The sequence below is a fragment of the Diadema antillarum genome, unplaced genomic scaffold (assembly GCF_040938485.1).
Source record: "Diadema antillarum isolate AM-2024a unplaced genomic scaffold, OU_Dant_1.0 scf00000128, whole genome shotgun sequence".
Classification (NCBI taxonomy): Eukaryota; Metazoa; Echinodermata; class Echinoidea; order Diadematoida; family Diadematidae; genus Diadema; species Diadema antillarum.
The window spans coordinates 4,729,440-4,757,338 of record NW_027271017.1 but is presented as its reverse complement, the minus strand read 5'-3'; the positions used below and the strand labels follow the sequence as shown (position 1 = coordinate 4,757,338).

The window sequence follows — 27,899 nt, the reverse complement described above, 5'->3', positions numbered from 1 at the left end:
GGGGAAGCATAATATTATTTTTAGCAGTTTTTCCTGAAACTTTTTTTTTCTTAAAAAAAAACTTTAACAACACATAGCGTATTATGTGATTGGTGACACGGTAATTTGCTCTTGTGAGACAATATGACTATTACAGTCTTCTTTTCTCCAAGGACTTAAAGGGTTTGTGGTTAGAGTTGTGATATAGGGTTTTAGGTTTAGTTTGTCCGAATGTGAGGATTCAAGATTCAATATAGGGTTAGGGTTATGTTTGTAAGTAAAAATTTATGTTTGTCTTAGCGTGCAGATATTTCACGGGGAACAATTATCCCACGAACCATTGTGATTAGATGTCTTAGATTTCCCATCAGTTTTATTTTTTCTTTAAAAAAAAAAAAAACCTTCACACTATAATAACTTTAGAAAAGATCATTCTATCTATGACTATCGCCAACTTTCAAAGTAGAAGAAGAAGAAGAAGAAGATGAAGAAGAAGAGAAGAAAAAGTAGCAGCAGAGCTAACATACTGCATGCGGAACCGAGTCTGGTTTCCAGACCTTTTGCAATACTATTGTGTAGTCCCTTCCACAAAATGCTCCCTCTGCCAAAAAGATGGTCTGGAAGCCAGACTAAAGTGCGTACACTGAACGAACAAGATTTCCCCCAATAGAGGGCAGCACATTGACATTGCACAAAATACGTTGTTCAATAACAATTTCTATCAAACCTTCTCATACCAATGCACATTGTATCACGGATGTCAAGTTTTGAAGTTGGAGCCTCTGACTTTATTATTTACATTTTGTTTTTGTATTTGAAATTTGTAACGGCATTGAGATTTTACTACACAACTCATGTTTACTCACGTCTGAAGGACCAGTGTACGATTTTCATGAACAGTGCGTTTACACACATGTATAATATCAGACAATTATTTTTTTACTTTTTTTTTAATTTTTTTATTTTATTTATTTCCTTTTATTTCTTTTTTTTTTTTGGGGGGGGGACTTGTGTCATGGGGTCAGAGTCTAAAGGTGAATGGTTAAGAGAATATGAAATTTGTATACACGCATGTATGGTTTAAAGATTTGGTGAAAGTTCAATACTCCTATCTAATGCCGGAATCATAATCATTATTCTTTTTGCATATATATTATGTTCAGGCTTGCTCAGTGTAAGATTTGATAATCAAAGAAGTACATGTATTTGTAAGTATTTGTCCTTACTTCCACTGAAGTGCAATAATGTGCTTACATCTGTATGTTCATTATGTTTGAATTGTCTGTTTTTATATTTGAAGAGTTTGTTCGCAAAAACCGATAAGTCCATTTTTGAAGATTTTGAAGTATACGGTCTCTGTCATAAAGTACAAAATAATACATTCTAAATGATATTAGTCACTACATATAAAGGTGTGGACATTTTTGAAGTTGTCGTCAAAAGAAGCAAAATCTTCTTATTATTCTCTGTATTTTTCTTGACCTTTAATCGCAAATATCTCCATTTGGCAAATATGGACTCATCGGTTTTTGCGAACAAACTCTTCATTCATCCAGTAGGCATGTACAGCTTCTTTCCCTTTCTTTCCTTCCTTTTCCCCTCTACTCACTCTTCTTCTTCTTCTTCTTTATCCTTATATTTCTCCTGCTCTCCCTTTTATGTGCCTCCCTCTTCTTCTCTCCAACCTTTATTTCTTTCAAATTCATGAAATTATTTCTTTTTTCTCCTCTCTCCCCCTAACTCTGTTCCTGTTATTCAGTCTCATCACACTACATGTAGCATTTTCTATCTCCGATCATTCCTCGTCATTCCACGCCTCCTCTCTTCTTCTGTACCATCTTTATTAGCTGAAATGCATGGTTGTGATTGTAGTGGCGGATCCAGGGAGGACCGCAACCGGCGCACGCCTCCCCCCCCCCCCCCCTTCATTTTTTGTTGAAACAAAAGAAATAAAAAGGGAAAGATGGGGGAGGGGTGCGTGCGCCCCCCCCCCTTTAATTTTGTAAACGCGCCCCCTCTTTACGGAATTCCTGGATCCGCCCCTGTGATTATGTCAATAATGGATCGAGGATATAAGGTACATTATTATGCAAATCAGGTTTATTTTTTTTTCACTCAAGGCTCTGCCTTTTTTATTTATATACGTGAATGTATTGCCACTATTGATGTACTAATGATTTTGTTCTTGTTGTTTTTGTTGTTGTAATGATCGTGTTTTATTTGTGTTTTTATATGACATACTTATTTTGTCTCACTGTATTTTCTATCCCTGTAAATCAACCGCAAGTCAGCCATTCGGCTGCGAGGATTGATGATCAATCAACCATTTGAAGAGTTTGTTCGCAAAAAAACGATAAGTCCATATTTGCCAAATGGAGATATTTGCGATTAAAGGTCAAGAAAAATGAAGAGAATAATAAGAAAATTTTTACTTCTTTTGACCATAACTTCAAAAATGTACCTTTATATGTAGTGACCAATATATCATTTAAAGGGTATTATTTTGTACTTTATGACAGAGACCTTACTTCAAAATCTTCAAAAATGGACTTATCGGTTTTTGAGAACAAACTCTTCATTTATTCATTCATTCAAATATGGCTTGATGACCCCATTGCCCTAGTAGCCCCTATAATTTGCACTCAATACTGCATGTCTTGAATTTCCAAAGATTTTGTCAATGGCCTGATTTTAATTAGCCCGAAGCACGGCGTTGTGTACAGCGACAACCAGGGCTGTGTAAAATAGATTTTAATGAAACTTTTGATACACTGTTTGACCTTAAACTCTTCTTATCACAGTCAACTTTCGACACAAATTAGAATTTCCCTTCACAAGGAAATTCTATCCTGATATTTTGCTCCTTTAAAAGTGATTGATAATAATAATAATTTTCACAGTTTTTAAAGGTCCAATCATCAAAATATCAAACTGGAGAAATGAGATCTATGAAATAAGTTTTTATTTTACCATGATTCTTTCAATGTTCTTGAAGATAGGCCGATGATTATTACATAATTATGCTACAATATAAATTGTTTTCTTTGTCTACTGCATGCAGATTAAGTCTCAAATATCTCAATTGATAACAATGAAGTTACTTTTTTAAATGAAATTCAAACTCGATCTTTGCAAGAAAAAAAAATCAGAGAAACAGTTCTGTGGAAATCTTGGAGAAAACATTAAATAATCATACAAAAACTTTAAAGTTGCACGCTACTCTCTAAAAAAGAAAGAGTGAATTTTCACTCGATTTTCACTCCCCTTGGTAGTGACGTCAAGGATCACTAGAAGTGGAGTGAATTTCGAGTGAACAGAAATTTCACTCCAAAAGAGAGTGAAAAAAGACGGAAATGTTTTTGGTGGGATGTTCACTCCTTTCTCACTCTAAATTCACTCCTGACGTATTTCACTCTTTTGTCAGTCGTTTTTCACTCCTTTCTCACTCTCAATTCACTCCTATTGTATTCACTTTTCTTTAACTCCGGAGGTTTTTCACTCCTTTTTCACTCTTTTTTTCAATCCTTTTTCAATCTTTTTTCAATCCTAAACGGAATTACACTCTACATGAGCACTCATCTCTATCACCATTGATCACAGCACTCAGTGCACTAGTTATTCAACCCTGGAAGAAAAAGTGACAATATGGTGATGAATTTGGGAATAATCTAGGTGGTCTGGACTCATTTTTGGAATAATGAATACCAATCAAACTAATACAAACAAAAACAGCAAGCTACTTTCATAATATAGATATTTGTTAATATTAATGCATGTATTTAGAAGCCAACGATCCACCACTGGTAGCCCAGTGCATTGCCAACTTTGTGTTCCAGTTTTGAAAGTAATTCCTATCCGAGCTGGATCAATACATGAAACTGAATAAATATAAGCTAGTAATCCAAATGATTGTTGTTTCAATCTTTCTTACTAATTTATTCTTTCTTTAAGTAGCATTGAGGGGGATATAAGAAGATAATGTACTAAATGCTACGCATGTTATGGGTTTTTTTTTATGAGCTGATTCTCTATATTAAATAAATGTGTGATGTCCACTGGATCACCTGAAATTAAAAAAAAAGGAATATATCTCTTGAAATATCTAAACTTCAACTGCAGAGCAGTACACCATTACAAACAGTCTTCATGTGCTGAGTATCTGGTTTTCCATGAATTATGTGGCCAATAATAATTATACATATTTTTATCATTTAAGAACAACTGTCACCATAATCATCACAAGGTCCCTGTAAATAGGCTATTCTAGCTGTCATTCCCAAAGCTCTACAAATGAAGAGTTTGTTTGCAAAAACTGCTAAGTCCATACGTGCCAAATGGATATATTTGCGATTAAAGGTCAAGAAAAATAAAGAGAATAATAAGAAAATGTTTGCTTCTTTTGATCATAACTTAAAGAATGTACCTTTATATGTAGTGACCAATATATAATTTAAAAGGTATTATTTTGTACTTTATGACAGAGACCGTACTTCAAAATCTTCAAAAATGGACACATCGGTTTTTGCGAACAAACTCTTCAAATATTAAAGGACAAGTTCACCTTCATAAACATAAGGATTGAGAAAATGCAACAATATTAGTAGAACACATCAGTGAAAGTTTGAGGAAAATTGGACAATCGATGCAAAAGTTATGAATTTTTTAAATTTTTGTGTTGGAACTGCTGGATGAGGAGACTACTACAGTTTGTGAGTCATATGCGTACAACAGTATAAAGGAAATGTAAAAGAAAATTCAACATATTTCCACTTTTTTCGCATAATAAAAGCGCACTTGACTTGCCTCTTTCTAAAGGCAGGGGGAATAATATTACCCATAACATTTGTCGGTAACGAGTCAGGGGAATGTGTACTTTTTTCAAAAGATGGATTTTTGTGAAATTCTCTTTATATTTTCGTTATATTGTTGTACGCATATGACATCGTACACTGCAGTAGTCTCCTCATCCAGCTGTTACTGCACAAAAACTTCAAAAAATCATAACTTTTGAACGGATTGTCCGATTTTCCTCAAACTTTCACTGATGTGTTCTACTAATATTGCTACATTCTCTCAATCCTTATGTTTATGAAGGTGAACTTGTCCTTTAACATCACACATTTCCCCGAAAATATGCCAAATTCATAAAGTTTGTGCAAAAGTGAAAAATTTTACAAGTACCCTTCCTGAACATGTTTAATTTTTGACTACAAGTGAATATAATCATTGCATGTTCAATGATAAGCTACAAAAGACTTGCAAAGTATAGTCACCATCATCTATATCATAATACAAAAACAATTACACATGTAGTAGGAATTGTGATTGCTTCGAAAAATTGACAAAAATACAGAAATTTTCAATACTGCATGGTTAATCAAGTTTGGATCCTCTGTCATGTGACACAGTGATGCTCTACAAGTACATTGTACAAATACCTAAACATACTCGATCAGAGAAGCATGGTCTTGACTTTAAGTAGGCTTTAGGTGGGGTATTTATGTAGATGATAGAGCCAGAGGGGGGCCTCCCTGGAACCCCCAGACCTCGGCCATCAACCGTGCGATCATTACAAAATCCACACACAATTTGCCTGTGACATAATCTATAAAACGGTAATGTTGATTTTCAACAACAAAAAAAGTCACTTGGCTAAATTATGCTAATTTGAGCATGAAATCAGACCATTTGCCATAAATAAAGTTCCAAAAAGGCACATTTTTTGTTTTTTGTGTAAATATTCTTTCTAGTGTCCATAGCAAATGAAAGAGAAAAAACTGTGCCATCAAAAAATTCTGAAGTATCTATTTTTTTCTATTTACTCATGTATTTCTTTGTTTCTTACTTTTTGTTTTTCATTGCCTTTTCAATGAAATTTGTCAGCAACACGTCCAGCATGAAAATATTTGTTATTGATTACAATCAATAACCCCCCAAAATAATCATGCCTTCATAAAATTGGGCATGGAATGTCAAAGGGGAGGAGGGCTCGTAGCCCCCCCCCCCCCCCTCAACCAGGCCTACTATTTATGGAAAAAGAATTGCAATCAATACAGTTGACACAACATGTATCATATCATTGATCTTCTTCACCTAAATAAGGCATCATTGTACAATATTGAACACTTGTAATCCTTCCGAGTTTTGCCAGATGTAGCAAAAAATAATGCGTGCAAACTGAATTTCTTATAGAGTGATTTCATGTGACGTCATGTTGGCCACCATAATGGTGGCTTCCATAGCAAAGACGATCAATATTCATTCATGCATGCCTCTCTAACAAAGGTGTTCTTTTGCCTTAGGTTTCCCTGAAGTAAGCATTGCTGCAGCTTTTGTATGCAGTCTTGATTTCCAGTCGGTTTAGGCAATTGACTTCATTAGGCTGCGTTCACATAGAAGTATACGGTATTCGCTATTCGGGCACCCAGTACACCATCACCCGCACCGTCAACTCGCCATCCCATGCAGTGAGGATTTCTTCCTCCTACATCCCAGCAAATCTTATCAACAATTTCTAAACTGCATCAGAATGTCAGTCTACATGCTTATTTTTGCTAAAGGGCAAATCCAGACCAAAACTGTCATTATTTCATAAACGAGAGACGGTATACGCTGCAAGAAAATCGAACAAGCTCGATTCCCACTTTGCTATACTATTCTATGCTATTCGACACATTCAAATAGTGTCCTCTTATGTGAACCGGTGTTAGGAAATCCTATCGTTCGATTCAAGCTATTCGCGTGCCCTCGAAAACGAGTCCCAAATACCCAAATAGTATACTTCTATGTGAACGCAGCCTTATGGTGGGCAATTGTGACATCACTGCTAACACTCTATATCAAAATATGATTGTCAGTTGCAGGTTATCTTAATAATTTGTTACGAGATCAAGGGAAGAATTATCCATAAGTTTGACTTGGCACATTAGTGAACTAATCTATTTAACTCCATCTACTCTAATGCCGTGGATTTATCAATGATGGGCTGCAGATGTTTCGTGGAAAAAGAAGTTGAACCAATTGAGCTTCTACCCACAAGTTTTTCAAAGTACAGTACATCAATTACATAAAAGGTGAAAATGTACAAAATAACTCTTGGTCCCGTAACCCTAGGGATCAATGATTCCCATCAATTTTGTTTTATTTTTTTTAAAAGATTTTCCCCCTACTCCAAAGAAGATGGATGCAATAAACTTGAGCACATGCATATTGTACTGCATCAATGCTAATCAAAGGGGTGACAAAGGTATGTGGTAACTTAATCACAACATGGAGACATGATCTTCATCCCAAGAGCATGGATGACAATTGAAAGATTCTACTATTTAGCTGCTATTTGTAGCATCCCCCCCCCAAAAAAAAAAAAAAATAAATAAATGAGGGAAAGAAAAAAAAAATTACATACGAGTGTCTGTCAACAGTTTTCTCTCTTGAATATTAGACCATGAAAAGGTTTTATTAAAGCAAGTCAGAATTGCCTGGAGAGAAGGGGGTGCTTAATCATGAGCGCAGCCAGATTCGTATCATGCGGAATGCCAAGCTGTGTGTGGCCAAACATTCTTTGATATGCTTGGAACACCTCACAGATGAATGTATTGATTAACTTGTGGCCATGAATTGAAGAGGGGATTTGTTTGACTACAGTATGTAAGTCAAAACTATTTTCAGTTACTAGTATATACAACAATCAACAATTTAAAGCATTAACAATCACACATTCTATGCAACAAACTCTTTTCATCGGCGAGCCCTGTTCTACTTTTAATGTTGAAGTGCTGCAGAACATCCTGGTAACAGCTTCATGCTAAACTACCGCTGAGCCTAATGAGGCTGACTCTTCAACAAGAATGTAAGTTCCAACGTCAGCGGAGCATATGATGTATCTCAAAAGAGGAGAAAGCAAGGGTATTTAGACCTATACACCGATGGTAGCTGTCTCTTCTCATTGGGCTTCTAATCTAACGTTGGAATGGTGCTCGGTCAGGGGCTTGGTGGGAGCTGCAACTACTCTCTCTCTCTCTGCCTGAGGTGATGTGTGGTGTCATAGCTCCTCAAGGTCTTCAAACAATACTCAATGAATCCATGATCCTTGCCATACAGGTATACTCCTGAAATATAAGAATACATTGTAAGTCAAAGCTTTTTCTTGAGTCTCAACAAATTTGACTTTGGCACAGAGTTGACTATAACTGATGAAGATCTGATAGCAGTAGAAATACATGTACCTGTAGTGGCATTCTTATGGAAGAAAATGAGAATAGGTTTATTATAAATGAACGGCACAACTGGCATGTTGGAACTTAAGTTACATTACGTTACGTTGAAGTTAACGTTCATCGAACCTAAGTCATGGAATCAGGCCAATCTGCACACAACTTTATTAGACATCTATGAGAAGGTACATCACAATCCCCACATTGCCTGTATATTTGCACAATGAGTTAATTAAGAAATAGATGCAATTTCCCTGTAAAGGCCATTTTTTTTTTTTTTTTTTGGGGGGGGGGGGGGGGGGGGGGGGGGGGGGGGGGGGGGTCATGCCCATAATCTGAAAAAACTTTGGGTCCTTGCCCCCTAACTAAACAAGGATGATCAACTCCTCGTTTGGTTGCTTAATTCTGTCCACTAGCTCTTGAGAAAAGTTGAAAATGTTGAAGTTTTTGCAAGCTAGATGAATAAGATACCATGTATGTCACTTAATCTTTCTGCTAAAGAGGGCTAAAAAAAGTTGTAGATCACATAAACTTACAAGTATAAACTTACATGTCCTTTTGCACCTTGTGTGGTGTCTCACAAAGTGGGGTACTGCATCGCAACTGCCTTGGTTACAACATCCTTTGCTCACGACTTGGTACCTGAATTTAAAAAGAAAGCAAGAAAAATGTTAATCATATTCTACGACGCAAACATCAAAAATTTGGCCCTCATTTTAATCTTTTAAGGGGCTGAACTATTTTTATGTTTTTTTTTTCTTGGCATTAATTTCTATTGCTATTCAGTACCACTGTTTCAAGTACATTTAGTGCTACTTGAGCCAGATATCAGTTAATACATATGAAAATTTCATGCAGATAGGTTAAGTGTGAATGTGCACAGTTAGTAGAAAAAATTATACAAGATGTGATTATCCATTGAACTTCATGGCACATCAACTCCCACTTTTTTATTAATCATTGTGATGATTAAATCATAAGTATTAGGACTATTATCAAATCAATATACATGTGGCCCGATGGGGCTACCACGAAAATAGGTCAGCGTGGAGTCTTGTACGTACACTCTGTTTACATGTTTCATACAAGTATACCAGTCTTTATTTTTAAATCTATAACCATCACTTCATTAACAATGTTATACTTACTGGTCCCTTCTACTTTCTTCCCCCCCCCCCTTTTTTTTTTTTTTTTTGGGGGGGGGGGGGGGGGGGGCAAATTTTAGTCTGCTTTTCTCTATACTTGAGAAGACAAAAAAAAACACACAACAACAACAAATGAACAGGCAAATTACATGGTTATATATTGGACGGAAATGTACATTGCAGTACATGACATGACAATGGGAAACTGGTATTCCAGACCAATTTTCAAATTATAATGATAATATATGAATAATAATAATATTTTAAATAATTGAACTTACGCTGTACAGTTTTCTGCTTCCATTTTCAACAACAAATATGCTGCAATGATCTGGATGTGCAGATGTCTCCTCGGAACAGTCAGAACTCCTTCCCTCTGCTTGGAAGTATCTCTTCCCCCTTGAAGTGATGTGTGTGTTGAATTCCTGGGCAAATAAGTAAAATTTAATGGTTTTATGAATAATACAAATGGCATGAGGATAGTAGGTTCCTCCAGTTTACATTATAAACTTGAAGAGCAAAATCATTTAACATACATATTTGACATAAGCAACAGCTCTACTTACACAACTCAAGACTGACCATAACATGGTTTTCACTTCTGTCGATACGACAAGTACTACACGGTACACATTTTTCTTAAATACAAGTACTAACCTGTCAAGACATTCATTGTAAGAGGGAAGGACAGCTCCAAAACTGCTCCATGAAGTATCTTGAAAATCATTTCTTCAAACAAAATAAAAACCAACCAAGCATTCAGTCTCTTGATGTACATGTAGCCTCTTATGTAATTACTAAGACTCTAGAATGTAAAATAAATGTAAATCAATTTCAAAGTAGTCTCCCTTCATTAATCATTGTGGAAAACAACAGAATAGCTTACAGCAGGGTTAATGCAACGGAAGTCCATATCTCAGAGGCTCCTTCGCTGATGTTGGCCCGGTGTTTCCAGCATTCGTCAACCCTGAATTCAATGGCTAGTCGTTGTATGACCACATCTGGTACTTTGCAATCTGGTGATTTGCACCCTCTTCGTGTGACAGAGACTGTACAGCTATCAATATCTGTCTTTGTTCTCCAAATGATGACCCCTACACCGAGTTCCTTTAAATCACCATCACTCCCGAAGAGCTGTCATGTCTACGCGTCCTTATCTGGAGGAAAGTATGAAAACACAAGGTTCAGAAATGGATTTAGAACTCATTTCCACAAGACAATATGCAGTTGTTTTGTCCACACAAATACTAAGTGAGCACCAATACAAAAGCTAGTACCAGTAGGCCTAATTACTTTTTTAGCTACATCAGCATATTTAATGTTAGAATTAAAGACCCAAAGATGATCTCTGCCAAATTTCAATACCTAAGGTCACCTGTAACTTTCATAAAAAACAATGTTGAAAATAGTACCAGTCATCGTCTGCTACAAGGGGGATCGATCTCCATGATGTGTGAGCACGCTGATCTTCAGCTAACGTTTTTAGAAGTGTGATCGTCACAGTGGACCAACACTTAACACGAACAGTACACGCATCATACTTCTTACCTAGTACAGTAGTAGATGATCACGACACATGACGTGGGAGCTAGTGTACGTGGTATTCTCTCAGCTGTTTGGATGCTCAAAATCAAATGTAGCGGCAAATAAAAGTCCTTTTTACTACATACCGGTACAGTGTATATAATGAACAATAATCATAAATCACCAAATTTCACCATTCTTTATTACCGTACTGATCGAGATCACCATCTCATCTGGCAACACAGACCAGTGTCAGTGATTCGGCTGTCAACTCAACAATAGCAATGTAGAGTATGTGTCTGGCGCTAGGCGCTTCTAATGTATTGCTTTAATTAGCACAGCTTAGTAACAGTTAGGACCCTATAGTATAAGTTCGATCTCAACACTCGACCACAGTAATCTCTGTGTGATGATATGCTTACGAATGTCAATTCAATGACTAACGACCAACGTTTCATTCATCACTCATTTTTTTTTTAATACTGGTACTCGTAGTTCAAGCCCTAGATCCCAACGTGTACAATTAAAGTGTTGTCTCAGAAGACTCAACGTATTATTAGATCCCAACACCTAGCGTGTACCATCAGCTGAGTTTCGGCCTCGGATTCTAGCTGTTGGTAAGGTGTTCTATAGTATGACCAGCCCCATAGCTAACTGTGTACAAACCATTGTACATTAATTGTTCGAAGGAGCGCCAGTACGGGCCCGGGGTTATTCGTATAGAACCCTGGCCTAAAGGTAACTTACTTATGGTCGTTTACGGAGAGGTATAACTAGATCGATCTATGGTTTGCTTACCTTCAAAAATGTGAATAATATCTCCGCCCCACTCAATTTGAAGACAGACATTTTCTCCCGTCCATCACGACATCCAGGCTCAGATTCTCACGATTGCACTTACACGCACGTAAATCTGTGATCCCATGCATAATACACGCACAGTTAGCACACAGCACGCAATTGCACACAGTCCACGCACAGGCGACGCGTCGCTCTTCTTCAGGTAAACCTGCCCGCGCCCAAGCCAGGGGAAATTGCGGCTGGTGATTGGCTTAGAGTAAACACATGACAGGGGAATTCTCAATTTCTATTGGCCTAGCCAAATGCGTTTAATTATGTATTCACTCAAAATTCACTCGGCTTAATTTTCACTCGGAATTCACTCGGCGAATGGGTTTCACACAAATTTCACTCGTTACAAGAGTGAAATTCACTCGACAACTAGTGAAAGTCACTCTTAATTGAGTGAAATTTTATTCACTCCTTCCGAGGAGTGAATTATTCACTCGAATTTTTTTAGAGAGTACATAGACGGACAGCTCTTGTGATTTAAAGGTGATGAGCAGCTCTCCATTTGTTTTCTGAAAAAAAAAGATCATTAATCTTAATTTTTCTCAAAGGAAACGTAACTATATTTACATGTGGTCATTTTTCCTTGTCTTTTTTTTTTTGGAGGGGGTACACAAACCGAGAGCTGCTCAAGACCAGATCACAAACTTAGAGTTGCCAATAATTATTATTATCTTGTCTTACTGTCTAAACTTTTGGAAACAATACTTTTTTCTCTTTCACTCTGATTTTCCCCAGAATCTTTATTGATCTATCTTCTCTATGTCTGATTTTCTTTTTTATGCAAAGCAAAGTAATGTTAATATGAGGTTTTCCTTTGAGAGGCTATGGATATTTTATGTCATCAAAAAAGTTCTAGGCTGATATTCAATAAACTCCTAAGACTTTTTCCCCACGGTCAATTAGCAGTTTGTTGAATGGTCTATATACACGTGAAAGTAGCACATCACATCAATATAATCGGCCTAACCGTTTACCGGCGAACGGTATATAATCACATACGGACAAAGAACATAGTCATGACAGTAGACTTGTTATTATTGTTATTATGATCTAACAACAACACAACACAACAACAACAACAACAACAACAACAACTTAGACAAAAACAACAACAACAAAGAATCGTCCATATGAATTATACATGAATGTATACATCAAAGGTTTTCCCGTTCATTTTCAGACCTTTTTTTCACTCAGTTTAAGAGATTTGTTAGGAATAGTTCAATTCGTTCCGAAAAATCTGGAATACGCCAACCCTATAATAATCTATAGTTTCAAATTCGTCTTTTGTCGATCATTTTTGAACAAGGTCTGTTCAATTAATTTTAGTCATTTAATTGTCACACATTCTCGTCTTTTACTATTCAAATTCGTCCGTCACTCTCGCTGCACACATAACAGCAAAAACAATTTCGTCTTTTAGTGATCATTATAATAGCGTCAAATTTTCTTTCAAATTCGTCTCATATCTTTTCTGTTGTGATTTCTTAGTTATTTCATAATCTCCTGCAACCATTCGCTTTTTACACATTATGGAGTAACATACACACAAATGCGCACAAAACACACACACGCACACACATCCACACACACACACACACACACACACACACACACATACATGACTGATTTAACGGTTCAGCTAATGTTTTCATTACGGGGTTATTGAAGAATAAAAAAAAATAGTGGCTGTGCAGGCCAGGTTATGCAGATGACCGCTATATTATTAAAGGGTCTATTACACAGCTATTTCGTGCGGGGGAATTTTCAGTTGCCGCTATGTGTTACTTTGGCAGGTGACCGCTATAGACAGGTGATCGTTGAGACAGGTTTGACCAGGGAGGTGGGAAGAGAACCTCCCTCATGGTTTGACTGTATTTAATCTCCCCGCGCTCCTTTGCGGAAAATATCACTTTCGCATGCAATGGATGCCAAGGCAACATTTACATCTCTCTTTAAAAGAAAAAAAAATGTTTATATAGTGGACAATGTACATCACTGTGTAAAAAATTCGGTGTTGTCGAATACATATACACAAGTATGTGTACATTGATAAAGGGATGGTATAGGCCTATACTTAGTGGTGGAGATGAAAATTGGGCTTTAACTTTTTTGCGAGATACCAAGAAAACACTTATGAAATAGTACAGAGCATACCATCTTACGAGGAATTCAAAGTTTATTCGATGGAAGTCGGGTTTGGAAAAGCTAAAACATCCAAAAACAAAGTAAAACAAAACGATCGTAATAAAAATGTGGGTCCCACACTTTATTAGGATGGCTCTGTTTTCGATATTTCAGCCATTTCAAAATCAATTTTCATCAAATAAACGTTGAAATCCTCATGGAATTACATGCTCTTTCATATTTTATAAGAGGTTTCTCACTATCTCACCAAAAAATGATAAAAACCTGAAGTTAAGTCTCAACCCAAACTATGCGATCCCTTTCTGCACGATCAAGTCACCGGTATGTCAACACTACAACATTTTTGTAATAAAGTTATTGACCCCCGCGTTCCCCGCCCCTTCCCGTACAGTACAGTATACATTGCAGTACACTGTAGTTGAAATCATACGTGTTCTAATCATTTTCAGATACAATTTTACACTTATTTTATTTTCTTGTCAAAATATCTAAACCATGTAGGAATCATAAGAAATATTTACACCTAGTTTTTATTCCCGTCGATGTTATACAGTTAATAACAACAGAAAAATCGTTCCGCCATTACAATGTATGTCCATGGCGTGTACGTATGTTTACGTACGCGTAGTGGGGAACTAGGTGTAAATATTTCTTATGATTCCAACATGAATGGTTTACATATTTTGACAAGAAAATAAGATAAGTGTAAAACTGTGTCAGAAAATGATTAGAACACGACTATACGATGTCATGCTTACATGCAGAATCCAAAGAGATTTTTCTCCTCCCCACCACTGGAGGGCGGACTCTACAATGGTGTCATTCACTGGGGAAAATGGCAGAATCCTAACTGTAGTGCGGGCGCGCGCGTTTGACGTGCGCAAGAAATATACTGGACGTGCGAGGAGGAAGACTGAGATGTATACTTTGTTCTTAGTATATATCCTATGAGGAAGACTCACTGTCACCACGGCACTGCGCTGTATGCATGCTATACATTAGCTATGCGTAGCATGCATAGCGCATGCACAATAATGTGAGACTGAGTATGCGCACATCATGTAAATACGTACGACGTAGCTGGTTTCAATGCATAAAGTGTGTTAGGCAACAGGCCGGCAGACGAGGAAGTGCGAAACTGGTGTGAAAAAACATAGGGAAATTCGACATTATTTTAGTCAGATCCTGCGGTCTGTCATAAAGTTACCCTCAACATTTTATAAGGAGGGCAAATATAAATTCTAGCGCGGTAAAGAAGAAGATTAACAACGAAAATGAGGACCCACTGGGACGTGCCGAGTGCCCCTGCCTGTTGTTTTTGTTTGGATGTTAGGAAGGGATCCATGTTGATTGCAATATGGCACTTGGTAAGTTAGTATTGATTGAATTTCGAAAGAAAGCTGACAATCTTATGTGCCATATACTAGTAGTAGGATATTAATCGAATCGTTATGCTTTGCGTGTCTATTTAATTCTACTCTTCTCCTGTACTCGAGGCATGCATAATCTCGCTACTTATAGCACACTGAGTGTATACGTGTAGGTTGAAGAATATCGACGATAATCACTCAAAACTAAATTTACATTACAGTCACAGGGACAGAGCTCTTTCAGCTACAATTGTACCAGTTTGTACATTGTACTGTATACATGCACATGTAGCCTACGCTACTGTACATCATCATGATCAGTGATGCAATGCCACATGGTGATGCATGATGATAGACATGACGACATCGACATGATGGAGGCCTAGGCACCAGCAGGGCCAGGCTATGGATGTATCGTGTCAAAAAAATGTTGCCTTGTTTACAGTAATGAGTAAACTTGTCAGTGGGGTTGGACTGGCTCTACAAGTCGACCGCTTTTTGATTAATTTATAGAATTCTATATACATCGTGTACCCCTAACGTTGTAGATTCTACCCCATGGCCATATCTTAACTTTTTTAGCTAGAAAATATTCCTTTGTTTTTAATACCTACAATACACTACATATCTGTAAATTTCATTTAACTATGGCTGAAAATACTACAACACAGCCACCACAGCACATCCACAGGCTCAGATTGTTGACTCGTTGGTATTGTTGTAGTCACATCGTACAAATTACAATGTAGAAATAGAACATACAATTGTACATTAATTACCTGTACTATGCACAGAATTCTTGATGACAAAGTGACATTTTTAATCCGTTTTAGCCTACTGTGTGGTAACCCGGTACAAGGTAATTATTAAAGGACATGTTCATGATCTTTGACTTTAATTAGAACATGTGTAAATTGGATGAATGCAGAAATATCAATAAAACACATCACTGACATCAGTGAAAGTTTGAGGAAAATCAGACTACCTTTACATTGTATTAAAAAAAAAAGAGTTTAAAATATACAATTGTATACTGACCTGTATGAATAGCTATCTTTTCAGTTTCTGTGCAGTCACAGCTGGATGAGAAGAGTCTGAAAACTAACAGTTTGTGATGTGTACATGCATGTGTAGAACAATATAAGGAAAACAGAGAATTCTACAAAATTTCATTTTTTCTTTTGAAAACCAAAAAACAAAAACACATTCCCCACACTTTTTACTGGCAACACGTGCATGTATGTTAAGGGTAAAATTATTCTCCCTGCCTTCTGAAACAGGCAAGTCAAGTGCTCTTTTTGTTAATGTACATACAGTACAAGTGAAAATATGTTAAATTTTCTTTTTCGTTCTTAAAATGTACTCTTATAGTACTCCTGTGACATCACAAGCTGTGGCTGTCTCCTTATAGATCCAGCAATGGTGGCAATGAAACTTCAAAAATTCATAACGTTTGAACTCATCCAATTTTCTTCACGTTTCTACTGATCGTCAATGTGCTCTACACAATGTACAGATGTTGCTGCATTCACTCAATCCATAGAGATGGAGTACAGGACATGTAGCTGCCTTTCTATATTTATTGAATTCTAGCAACATATATTTCAAAAGTCAAAACTGTTTATGTGATAGCAACCTTTCCTTTTGGAATTTAGCTTTTAGTTCAAACACTCATTGCACTGCCATTGCCAGGCATTGCCATAATTTGTAGCAAGCATTGCTATTGGCAGTCATACAAAAGTGCATACTACAATACATTATGTACACAACACACATTAAAGACATACAAATGTACAACCTGTATTTTAATCATTGTAATGCTTTTGTGACATATTTGCTTTAAAAAGGGTGTGTGTTTTGAATTAGCGATGTAAATTGATAATGTATTTTTGTCTGATATTGACACCCATAGTCACATAGCCGTGGTTAAAATATCGCATCAAATGCTGAGTGGTACACTTTTACAAGTACTTGTACATACATGTATACATTTGTATAATAAAGGTATTGTCATGTCCATTCTCTCGCACTACGTTATTCAAGCTGCTGTCATAGTAACTCTGAATGCTGTGTTGTACTGTGTAACCATTGAAGTGCATTTATAACAGTATAAATACTGAGATTGTACTTGTGAAATATTCTCGTCCTCTTGTAATGCATATAAGTACGTGCAAATGTTCCCTTGCAGTTGGGTCAACTGTGTGCCATGGTCCTTATTGCATCCATGATCATGCGTGGTGGCGACCCAAATCTCACCGGTAGCGCTATTGACTTTGACGACCCACCAGAGGCTCCTCTCAACTATCAGCATGATGCCTGTAAGTGATCACAAACTGTACTTTGTAGTGTCTTTTTTTTTTCTTTCTTTTTTTGCATTGGTTTATAGAGAAGCTGTTATATGATGAATTTGATATATTATAAATTCAATATTTTGGATAAGTACATACAATGTGTACAATGTACTGCTGTAAAAGTGGTTTCTTTCGCGGTGGTTTTATTTTCGCGCTTTTCGCGCTTTGAGGTTGAACCGCGAATTTAACATCACGCGAAAATGTTTTGAACTCGTCGCTTGTTACAACGCTATCATTACCGACCGCGAATTTAAACACACGCGAAAAAGTCGGCACCGATGGAAACCGCGAAAGTTTCTGTACGCGAAAGAAACCACTTTTACAGTAGAACAACGTACATTGTACAATGTTGTACATTGTACAATGTATGAAATGGTTCTTGATACCCTGTCTGTTCAGTGTACTGTTATACACTTGTACCAAATAGAAATCTGCCATTTTCTTAAAAAATATAAAAATAAAAAAAAAAATAAATTCTAGCGCTGCACCCTGGGGAGGCACCAATATTGGGTGAAAGCACTTTTTAGTGCTTTATGGAAAAATGTTTGTTACTACAATGATCTCGGCAGTGCAGCAGCATCGTCACATCAGCGGTGCTCATCACAGAACTACACCACTGATCTCAGTGTCACACACAGCTACACTGTACTCACTATTCATTACCAAGCCACAAAAGATGTTACAAAATATACATTATAATGTAAGTAATGGTAGGGCAGGCTCATGAATTAAAATGATTTCATTCTGCATTGCTGTTCAAAATTGTTCCCATAACATTTTTTCAAAACACGTTCATCAAAACTATTGTTGGGATTGAATTATTGGCAGTATCATTCTAATTCACAAAATGTATTATACATTAAAACTCCATTTCCACCAGGGCTGAATTAAAATTGTGATCATTATCCCAGGGTGCTAAATTTTGGTTGCCATGATCCAGGGTGGTCCACAACTTGAAATTTGAGAATGTTGCAAGCTCGGAATCTTAGCATATATTGCCAAATTTGTATGTGTGTGGAGGCAAATCACAATCACGTAGTGTAGTGAGAATATTTCGCAGCTTAATACAGTATCTCTCTTTGTGCTGCTTACATTCAATGTTCTCTCTCATGTTTTGCACACAAACGTACCAGGTAGTTTGATGTTTTCTGTTTTGCATATGTTTTCCACATGTTTGAATACAATTTTTTTTTTTTTGAGCCTGTTGCACAAGAGTTGAAGATGTTGCACAAGAATTTGAGCATGTTGCAGCGACATGCAGAAATCCCCTTGTGGACCACCCTGATGATCGCATTGCACTGTATACTAGTACTACACATCTTTCTAACATGAGATTGCGCCATACACTGCGGTACCTTGGGTTCTTAAACAGCATGAGAGGATTTCAGCAATAAAACAATCATTCTTTGCGTCATCTGACTCATTTGTATACAACAAGAGATTTAGTGTAATGAGTCAAGGAAGTTGAACACAAGTTCGCAGTTTTAAAGCATAATTCTGCATAATTTCCTTAACACATTGTATAGTTACAGTATTGTACATTTTATCTTACAGCAATGTGCATTACATACCTGGTAGTTTTACATACTGTACATTTGTAGATAGTCTGCATACATGTTTTGTTTCTCCCCGTGGCAATTTTCTCTAATGCCGTACAAAATGGTAATTATTCATGCTTTACATTCTATGTGGAAATTTTCAAAACTATGAATACACATACGGTGAGGTTTTGCCATTGAGAGAGAAATGCTTGCATTGTACGTGTACGAGTGTACATATGTCACAGCCCATTTCCCAACAAATAAAAGAAGGAATGTGCAGTGTATACACCATGGTGACCTGGTCCCCTATACAGATTTTACATACAAAGAGTACATTTGAACACACAAGCACTTAATATTTTACTGCAGGGAGTAGATACATAATAGTACAATGTACAATGTACGACTACAATACAACTGTTGCAGGCTATTGTTTTTCCAATCCCACCCCCTTTGAACTGTTTTTGGCTGATTTTGCAATGTCAACACAAGAGTTGTACACCTGTGTTGATACAAGACTATCACACATGAAACAATTAAACTGTTACAGGATCCTGTATGTACAATATAATTGTACAGTGTGTGTGTTTAGGTACATAAAATGTACATTTTGTAGTGCCTGTACATTGTACATAAGCAGATGATATTTTACAAGTCAAGTCAATATGAATGTTGTGTGTATTGTGTCATCATGGCCTTGCAAGTGTAAATTGTGTACAGCTACGGTACCTGCATGACACAAGAATCTGTCAAGATATCATGCTTCAGAGATGATGAACTTACATGGAGCATACCTTTTTTAATTTTATTTACTTACTATAGTTTATGTTTGGTTTCCGTGGGTACACTGAATGGCTGCAAGTGCATTTCCACCCTGCCTTAGTGTTAGGGAAGCATGGATGAACAGTTCTGAGCATGCACTTTGTACTGTATGCAGCCTGCATAAACTGCCTGCTTGTCACAATTATGAATAGCTTGTTTATCTGATCACCACAACTGTTGCACCATCTGTTCCTGTACATTTTTTGTACATGTACACTGTATGTCTACACGTAGTACACTTGTAAAGGGGGGGGGGGGGGGGGGGGGTGGAGGAGGAGGCATGATACGCAGGTGCACATACTGTACAGTGTACAGTATGTACAACGTACATTGTGTACCTGTGTATGCATGCTCTCATTTGTGTTAATATATATGCACTGTAGGGGGTATTGTCAATTGCGACATATGTTTGTACAGCCTGTACAGTACTGTACTGAAGTATGTACACTGCACATACATTGTATATATGATGTACGTACATTGCACAATGTGTGTAAAGGTAAAAGAGAGGGAATATTATGCATACATGTGTGTCTGTGTGTGTAGATGTGCATTTTACAGTCAGTGTTGTTTAATGTCTTCATTTTGCAGGAGGTGTTGTTTTCCACCATCTGTCCTCTATTGTGTAAATATCCCCCCCCCCCCCCAAAAAAAAAAAAAAAAAAGACTGGTACACTGGCACTGCAGTGCAAAATGTCATTGAAACGTGTTGGATGTAGGTTTATGCATATTGTACAATGTACATCTATACATTCTTTCCTTGCATTGTATTTTTGCTTGACTGCAGCGGACTACTGTGTGGGATTGGTCATCATCTTCTGCTTTCTCCTCATCACCACCATGATGATAAAAGGCATCATCCAGTATCGCTCCGGTTACCTCCTCCCCTTCTTCTGTCTGCAGCTCTTTGACTTTTTCATCACATTCCTCACCTGCATTGGTGTCATGTCTTACTACCCTGACTTTGACTATGAAGACAGTCCCAAGTTCCCCTACAACCAGGTACAATGCACAATATAATCTGAATAAAATGATATTGAATTGTATGTTTTACATTCCAATTTCAAATATTGATATAAATATCTATACATGTGACCCAAGCACTGTATACATGTAATAGATTTCATGACGTGACAATTTTCACAAACTTTGTGCCCAATATGAAGCAAAGATTGAAGAACACACAAATTGCACCCAATTTGAACAGAATTTAAAGCCACTTTAAGCCCCACCCCCCCCCCCCCCCCCCCCCATTTAAAATAACCCAAGCTACAATTGTATAGGGTTAAAGACATAAACAGAGCAGTGAAAATTGGGTCACTAAAAAACATAAAGAATAAAATGTTGCATACTCTGAATCAACAATGCACTGATTTTGGTACAAGCACTGTGTGTACATGCTTGAATAGCTTGTTGTAGGAGTAAATTGGTGACTTTTGTCAACCTCTTGAAGAGTCTAAGGGCTGGCACAAAGTGGGCTGAACTGTGTGAGACTTCCTCTTGGGCCTTTTATTAAAAGTGCATGTAAGTGAGAAATATGGTACTTGCCTCAAAGTACAAGTACTGCTTTAGGGGTAATGTACACTTGTAGATGTGTGACAATGAGGCCCAACATCTTGCCCTAATACGTAGTGTATTTAAATGTACATATGTAGTATCTGCACATACGTACACGTAGCTAACTTTCGCTGTCCATCTCTAATGCTTGCAGGAGTTCATGCACTGGAAGGAACTCTTGCCAGTAAACAGGTTTGACATCGAATCACCGTGGTTTACGTTTGTGGCACTGGCTCTCTTCCTGGGCATCATGCTCTTCAAGGTAACCTTTTGAAGTACACAATACCATTAACATACCAGTGGAGGGAAGAGCTTATTATCCTCAGTGGAGTCCAGTAAACTTCCCATGATACAACTCTGTATGTTCACTCAATTGGAGCTTGAGAGTAATCTACAACTTGAAGTGCTCAACTTCATAAATGATCGGACATGATTTTTTGTTTTGTTTTGTTTTGTTTTGTTCTTTCTAACCAAATGCAGAGATAAATGGTGTGTCGGTGTACAAAAAAAAGAAAGCTTATGACTTTGGTCAATAGATTAAAGGAGACCTCCAGATGATTTTCAGATTTTTAGATTTGAACAACTGTGAATTAATTATGCTGAGGACAGAGCTTTAGAATATTGTGATAATTGGGATGAAGAATAAGAATATTTTTCAAATTTAGAACAAATTGCAATGAACAAGGATGATGACATGGCAGAGTCACCATAAGAATGCATGAGTTGGGGCTCAAGGAAGCAGAACAAAAGAAGAAGGCATGCATAGATTATACACAGGTGAACTCGCAAGCAAACGGTATTGTAATGGAATTACACTGCTACATTTCTAAAATATGTGACCCTCCTATGTCATCATCCTTGTTCAGTGTAATTTGTTTAATGTTTTTACAAAGTATTGTTTCTCAGCTCAAGAAACATAATAAATTCCACAAATCTATACATGGACTTGTCGATTTATGTACTACATGATGTGAAATTATGAAAATCGTCTGGAATGTCCCTTTAAGATAGGTGCAGTCGCAGTGACAAGTCATATTCAAGAGTGATCATTGTTTCTTGTATTAAAATGCAATGATGACCAAGTTTATTGTAAAGGTCTCCACAAGATGGACCTAGGAAATGCATTTAACAAATATGGAAGTAAACTTCATTTGACAACTATGCTAGAATATTGCACTTCAGCTAAGACCCCGTTTACAGTGCGGGGCCGGGCTCGGCCGCGGCTCGGCCGCGGCCAAGCCCGGCCTCAATTGCGCGGCCGAGCCTCGCAATTTTGTCCATTTACACTGCTGGGCTCGGCCGCGCTTTTGATTCAAACCTTTCAATATTTTGTCGTAGTGGCGCTCTGCTTGTTGTCTGGTTTTTAGACCCTTTGCCAAATGAATTCCGTGGCGACGAAGTCGCCGTTCGGGCAAAGGCCTTTGCCGAAGGAAAGAATCCTTTGCAGGACAAAACCACCTTAAACTATACTAGTTTTCGACGTTGAGGGGGTTAATATCCTGAATAGCGAAAGATACAGGCAGAGGGTTTGGAAGCCAGACTAAAATTGGCCGCGCAATTGGCCGCGCATTTGGCCCAGTGTGCGTTTACACCAAGAAAAGGCCGGGCCGCGGCCGAGACCACCTCCAGAGCGAGGCCAAATGCGAGGCCAATTTTGGCCTCGCATTTGGCCTTTTGCGCGTTTACACTGAAGCGGGGCTGGGCACGGCCTCGCACTGTAAACGGGGTCTTAGAGACCCTTCCCGGTGTACAGTGCCGCACATGATTCCAGTTTAGTGGTATGACCTCAGTGTCCGAGTTATAACAGAGAGTTGTCAATGCACAATTTCCTTTCCAGTTCTACTGCATTGCGTGCATCTGGGCTTGCTACAAGCACATCGCAAATCTGGAGCTCCGGGAAATAACCAATTCCAGTGGCCAAGGAGACACAGAGGTAAGATTTGAGGACACCCTCGTTTTGATTGAGGACGATTGAAAGTCAGAAAGACATAACTCCCCAAGCCTCTGAGGAGGCTGATTTATGTTTCACGGCAAAGAGAATGCGAGGGAGAGATCAAAATTTGCATGAGCCTAGAGGACAATCCAGTGTAGGATACTGTAAAAGTGGAAATTTCTGCGGAGTTGAAATTTGTGCGCATTTCGCATAACCAGAAACTAGCGCTGAAATAGAACCTTGCAAATATTTTTGCTTGCCATATGTTTCAGTAGTCGATGTCTTGATTCTGCGGAATTATAAACATTCGAAACTCTTCTGACCTGGCTGAACTCAAAAATTAAGTTACGAATATATCCTCTTTTACAGTATGAGTGAAATCTACAGTTTTATGCATCATCTGGAGTCTTAGGGTTAACCGCTGTATGGCTGTCTGTCCCAGATCTGGTAAATCTCTGCATACAGTATGTTTGGTGCATTTCCTTGACACCTGGCTCAGGTATTCTATACAGTTGGGAATGCAGTGCTGATATTGATCCCTCAAAATGAGTTGTCAAAGTTCATTCAACTTTGGCTGTATCTTAATCAAGGAATGTCCAGTAGTATGATTTGGTGGAAAGGGTGGAAAATACAAATTATGTACATGCATTGTGAAAAGTCAATATCAGAGTAGTCAAAGATTACTGCACTCAGTATGCCAAAACAATGTTACTTCCAGCAATTCAGCCAAGAATAACTGATGGTGCCGAAAGTTGGTGCACATTAAGAAATATATTTATGATGATTATTTGCATTAACATGAAATTGGTAGTAGGCCGCAGGTCAAATACCGCATTACTGGATGGTAAAGATGTCCTTTTGTGCCACAGCTTTAGCTAGGAATGTCCAGTTTTGATATGATCAGGAAGGAAGTATAGAAACTAGTAAACAATGAGTTGCTAGAAAAGATAGAGGGTGAAAAATCAAAGGTTATAGCAAAACATTTTCAATGATTACTCTTATTAATTCTCAACATTCCGATGTAAATCCAATATTAAGATGTTATGAAGGATAGAGGTCATCTCAGCTGGCAAACTTTCAGAGCTTTCAGAGAACTCAAAATAAACCTGAACTCCTTTTAATAGAGAAAAGTACTTTAATATATTGAAGTGTATTCATTGCAATTTTGATGTTTCATGTTGTCAATTTTACAGGCACTGTTACCATCCTACGATGAAGCCATCAAAGTCAAGATTGACAAACCTCCTCCACCACCAGCATACATGGAGTGAACAACTGCAACTGGTTGCTACAGCTTACACAGCAACTGTGATAAGATCAACAAAAATGTATCATAGTTTTTGTTAATTCTAAGCAGCCCAAGGTTCTTTGTCTATCAGGAGCATATTAATAACAGGCAGAAACACTTTGAATTACGATCAGGATGGAGATTTAAATCTAAAGATTTGGGTGTAATAGAAAATGCATTTATCATTGCATGTGAAATAGCTCTTGTCACAGATATAACTACAAAATAACAGAGAAATCGTAATTTGAAAAAGTGAATACAGTATGTCATTTAAATGATTGTCTACACTTATCCTTTCCTTGCATTTCATATCATGTGCAAGACATACATCTAATATTTACCTACATACTGTGTTTGCTGGTTGGCTGTAATTCCATTCATGTAATTGATGGGATCAAAACATTCAAAGACTTAAATGTTTTGGGGTTTTTTTATCATGTGTGCAAAAGAAGAGCAATCACGCTCTTAGAGATAATTTTAATTGGTTATTGCTGGTGTTATTTATCATTTTAGATGAAATACATTGTATCCTTGTCAATTTAATATAGGTTACAAGTGAGGAGAATCTAAATGACTTGAATTAGTAGTGTGTGAGTATAGATTAGTTTGATTACTTTTAGCAACCTTTTTCCATATGTTGCTATGATATAAACCACAACATTTACCTTCATTACTCACGTCTTCTACCATGATTACATATACACTTGTACATTGGCTTGCAGCTTATTCCATGAAGGTGGTAGCTTAACATATGTACATGTAGTATATTATTTCACCTGTATTCATTCTAAATTTTAATTGCAGCATTGCTATACGCTCCCAAATAGTAAGGAGTGCTTAAATCTGCAGCCACATAACTATTATTTTGACTGGAAGTGCAATACTGGGGAAGGTCTTTTCTTGTATTCTTTCATATTAACTTTATTATGTATTTTTTTTATTTCATTTTATTTTATTATAATTTTTTTTAATTAATCGATTAATTTAGTTAATTTTTGCTCTTTACCATTTCTCTGTCTATCTGTGCAGAACTGTTCCTTTACGCATGCACTGAAAATAGCATTAATCCAGTTTTCATTAGATGTGCTCCAAAGGCGATGCATTACGGGGGGTGATAACTGTTTCAGTGAAATCCCTCACTGTCAGAAGTCGGAGGTTGGTTTTGTGTTTAGGTAGCTCAATTTCTCACAACAGGTTAACATATTTTTCAGGTTTCATCAGACATGATGCTTGCTTTAAAATGATCAATCTGAGCATCTCCTTCTTCTCCATGTTTTCACTGTCTTTCATCCTTTCTCTCCCTTCCCTTTATTTTCCATGTCAATATGTTAGATGTATGCTATGTGAAGTCATACAAGATTTTCTTGCATACAAATCTTAGCAAAGTCAAGTGAAATGATCTGAGGTCTGTGATACTTGCCTCTGAATGAGTGACTTTTGTGGTGTGTGCATTTTCATGTCAAAATAAGGAGATATGAGTGGTAAATTAATATGAAAAGTTCAAGCAATGAGAATAATGCTCATAGTAATGACATTTGCTAAAATGAAATGCTGTTATGCCAGTCTGATTTTCCCCTTTTCATCCAGAGGATTTCAAAAGTTAGTGTTCATGAATTGGCTGTGCGCTGTTTGATTTTGAAAGATAATGATAGTGATAATACTGCTTCTTTACCAGGGCAGTCTCATGGGTTATATCCTCTTTCTAAGATACATGTATATAAGGAGCAGACATGCTTGTGCCCTCTACATCGCAGCAATTCAATTACTGTACATATCATTTCATACTTCCAGTCAATAGGAGAGCTATGAGGAGTTTTGTTGTGATCATTGCAAACTAGTTTCTTGAAGCTTTGAACATTTTCTTTACTTTGTGTGCATAGTAGGGCACTCTATACAGCCAAAAGAAATACACTGCATGTGTACAATTTTAGGTACATTTCAAGTATGTTACATCCTTTTTCATTGTTACAACATTAAAAGGAATTTATATTGTTTATGTCAACTGAGCTATAGTATGATATATTGAACATGATGTATAGAGGGAATTAAAGAAAAAGAAATGATGGTCAAATGCAATCATATAGAGGAAGCTTTTGAAATCTAATCAAATATTTTGAAGGAGATGCATGTATTTCTATTGATATTGTAGTTTAGAGTAAACTGATTCTCTTTTTTTTTCTGTGAAGTCAACAAAGTTGAACCACTATTGCAAAACATGAGTAGTTAAAGGTACTGTAAATTTATTGATATTTCTAGTTGTTAACATTACAGTGAAACCATACAAACATGTTCAAAGGGCTCTCAGAAATTCTTCGAAGAATGTTCCCAAGTAATCCACTTTTAGAGAATTCAATAATTGTCTTCAATCAAACTGTTCAAGTAATTCAAAAATTTTACACAAAAAACTACATATGTATGCCAGTTGCATCCCTAATGGTAAACTGATGTCACACTGTACAGTCAGCATTTCTTTGTGTAGCACATCGTGCTATGTGATGGTTTGTAGGTTGTTGTTGTTTTTTCATCTTTCTCTTTATGATACTGGGCTGCATTTGTTGCCACACCTTGCTTATCCAAGAGTGATATATCGCACTTTGCTGTGATGAAGCGTGTGGGGTGTTATGATCAATGCACAGTCTCCAGACAAAAGTTCAAACGCGACCATGGCCAGCAAGTACATACACAATGTTTATAGAAACCTCTCGCTTTGGCCACCATGTGTGCACACTTGTATGCACTTGATATGTAGAAAAGTATGAGATGCCTAAAGTGTACTTAGCTTCTGCCATCAGTTCCCTTTAATAGTATGGAGTACAAACCCTTTGTTTTACTACGTGTATCTAACATATCCCCAGTTGGGGGTGGGGGGGGGGGTGGGTGATGGGGGTAGGGTAATCCTACAGTGTATTAACAGTTGTCAGGGGAAGCCAGCCCTTCGATCATGATCATTTGATGAGGACACGAATATGAAACTTACCTTTTTCCATGCAAAAAGCAAAATCAAAATACATAGATAGATGAATAGTTAGATAAATAAATGAATGAATAAATAACTGAATGAATGAATGAATAAATATTAAATAAATGAAAAGATGGTAATATTTAGCAATGAAAATGTCATTTGTATGTGGGATGTATATTGTAAGGAATTTAAAAAAAAAATAGACAATCCTGCC

General features: G+C 37.1%; 1 protein-coding gene across 1 annotated transcript; it reads left to right on the top strand.

Moving 5' to 3' along the window:
- Positions 1 to 14,980: 14,980 nt before the first annotated feature.
- LOC139720539 (lysosomal-associated transmembrane protein 4B-like) lies at positions 14,981 to 27,572 on the top strand. The gene is made up of 6 exons (XM_071631892.1): positions 14,981 to 15,228; positions 17,420 to 17,549; positions 20,733 to 20,947; positions 21,657 to 21,764; positions 23,340 to 23,435; positions 24,629 to 27,572. Exons 1-6 carry the CDS (start codon positions 15,136 to 15,138, stop codon positions 24,704 to 24,706), a joined length of 720 nt encoding a protein of 239 aa, XP_071487993.1. The 5' UTR covers positions 14,981 to 15,135; the 3' UTR covers positions 24,707 to 27,572.
- The last annotated feature ends 327 nt before the right edge of the window (positions 27,573 to 27,899 follow it).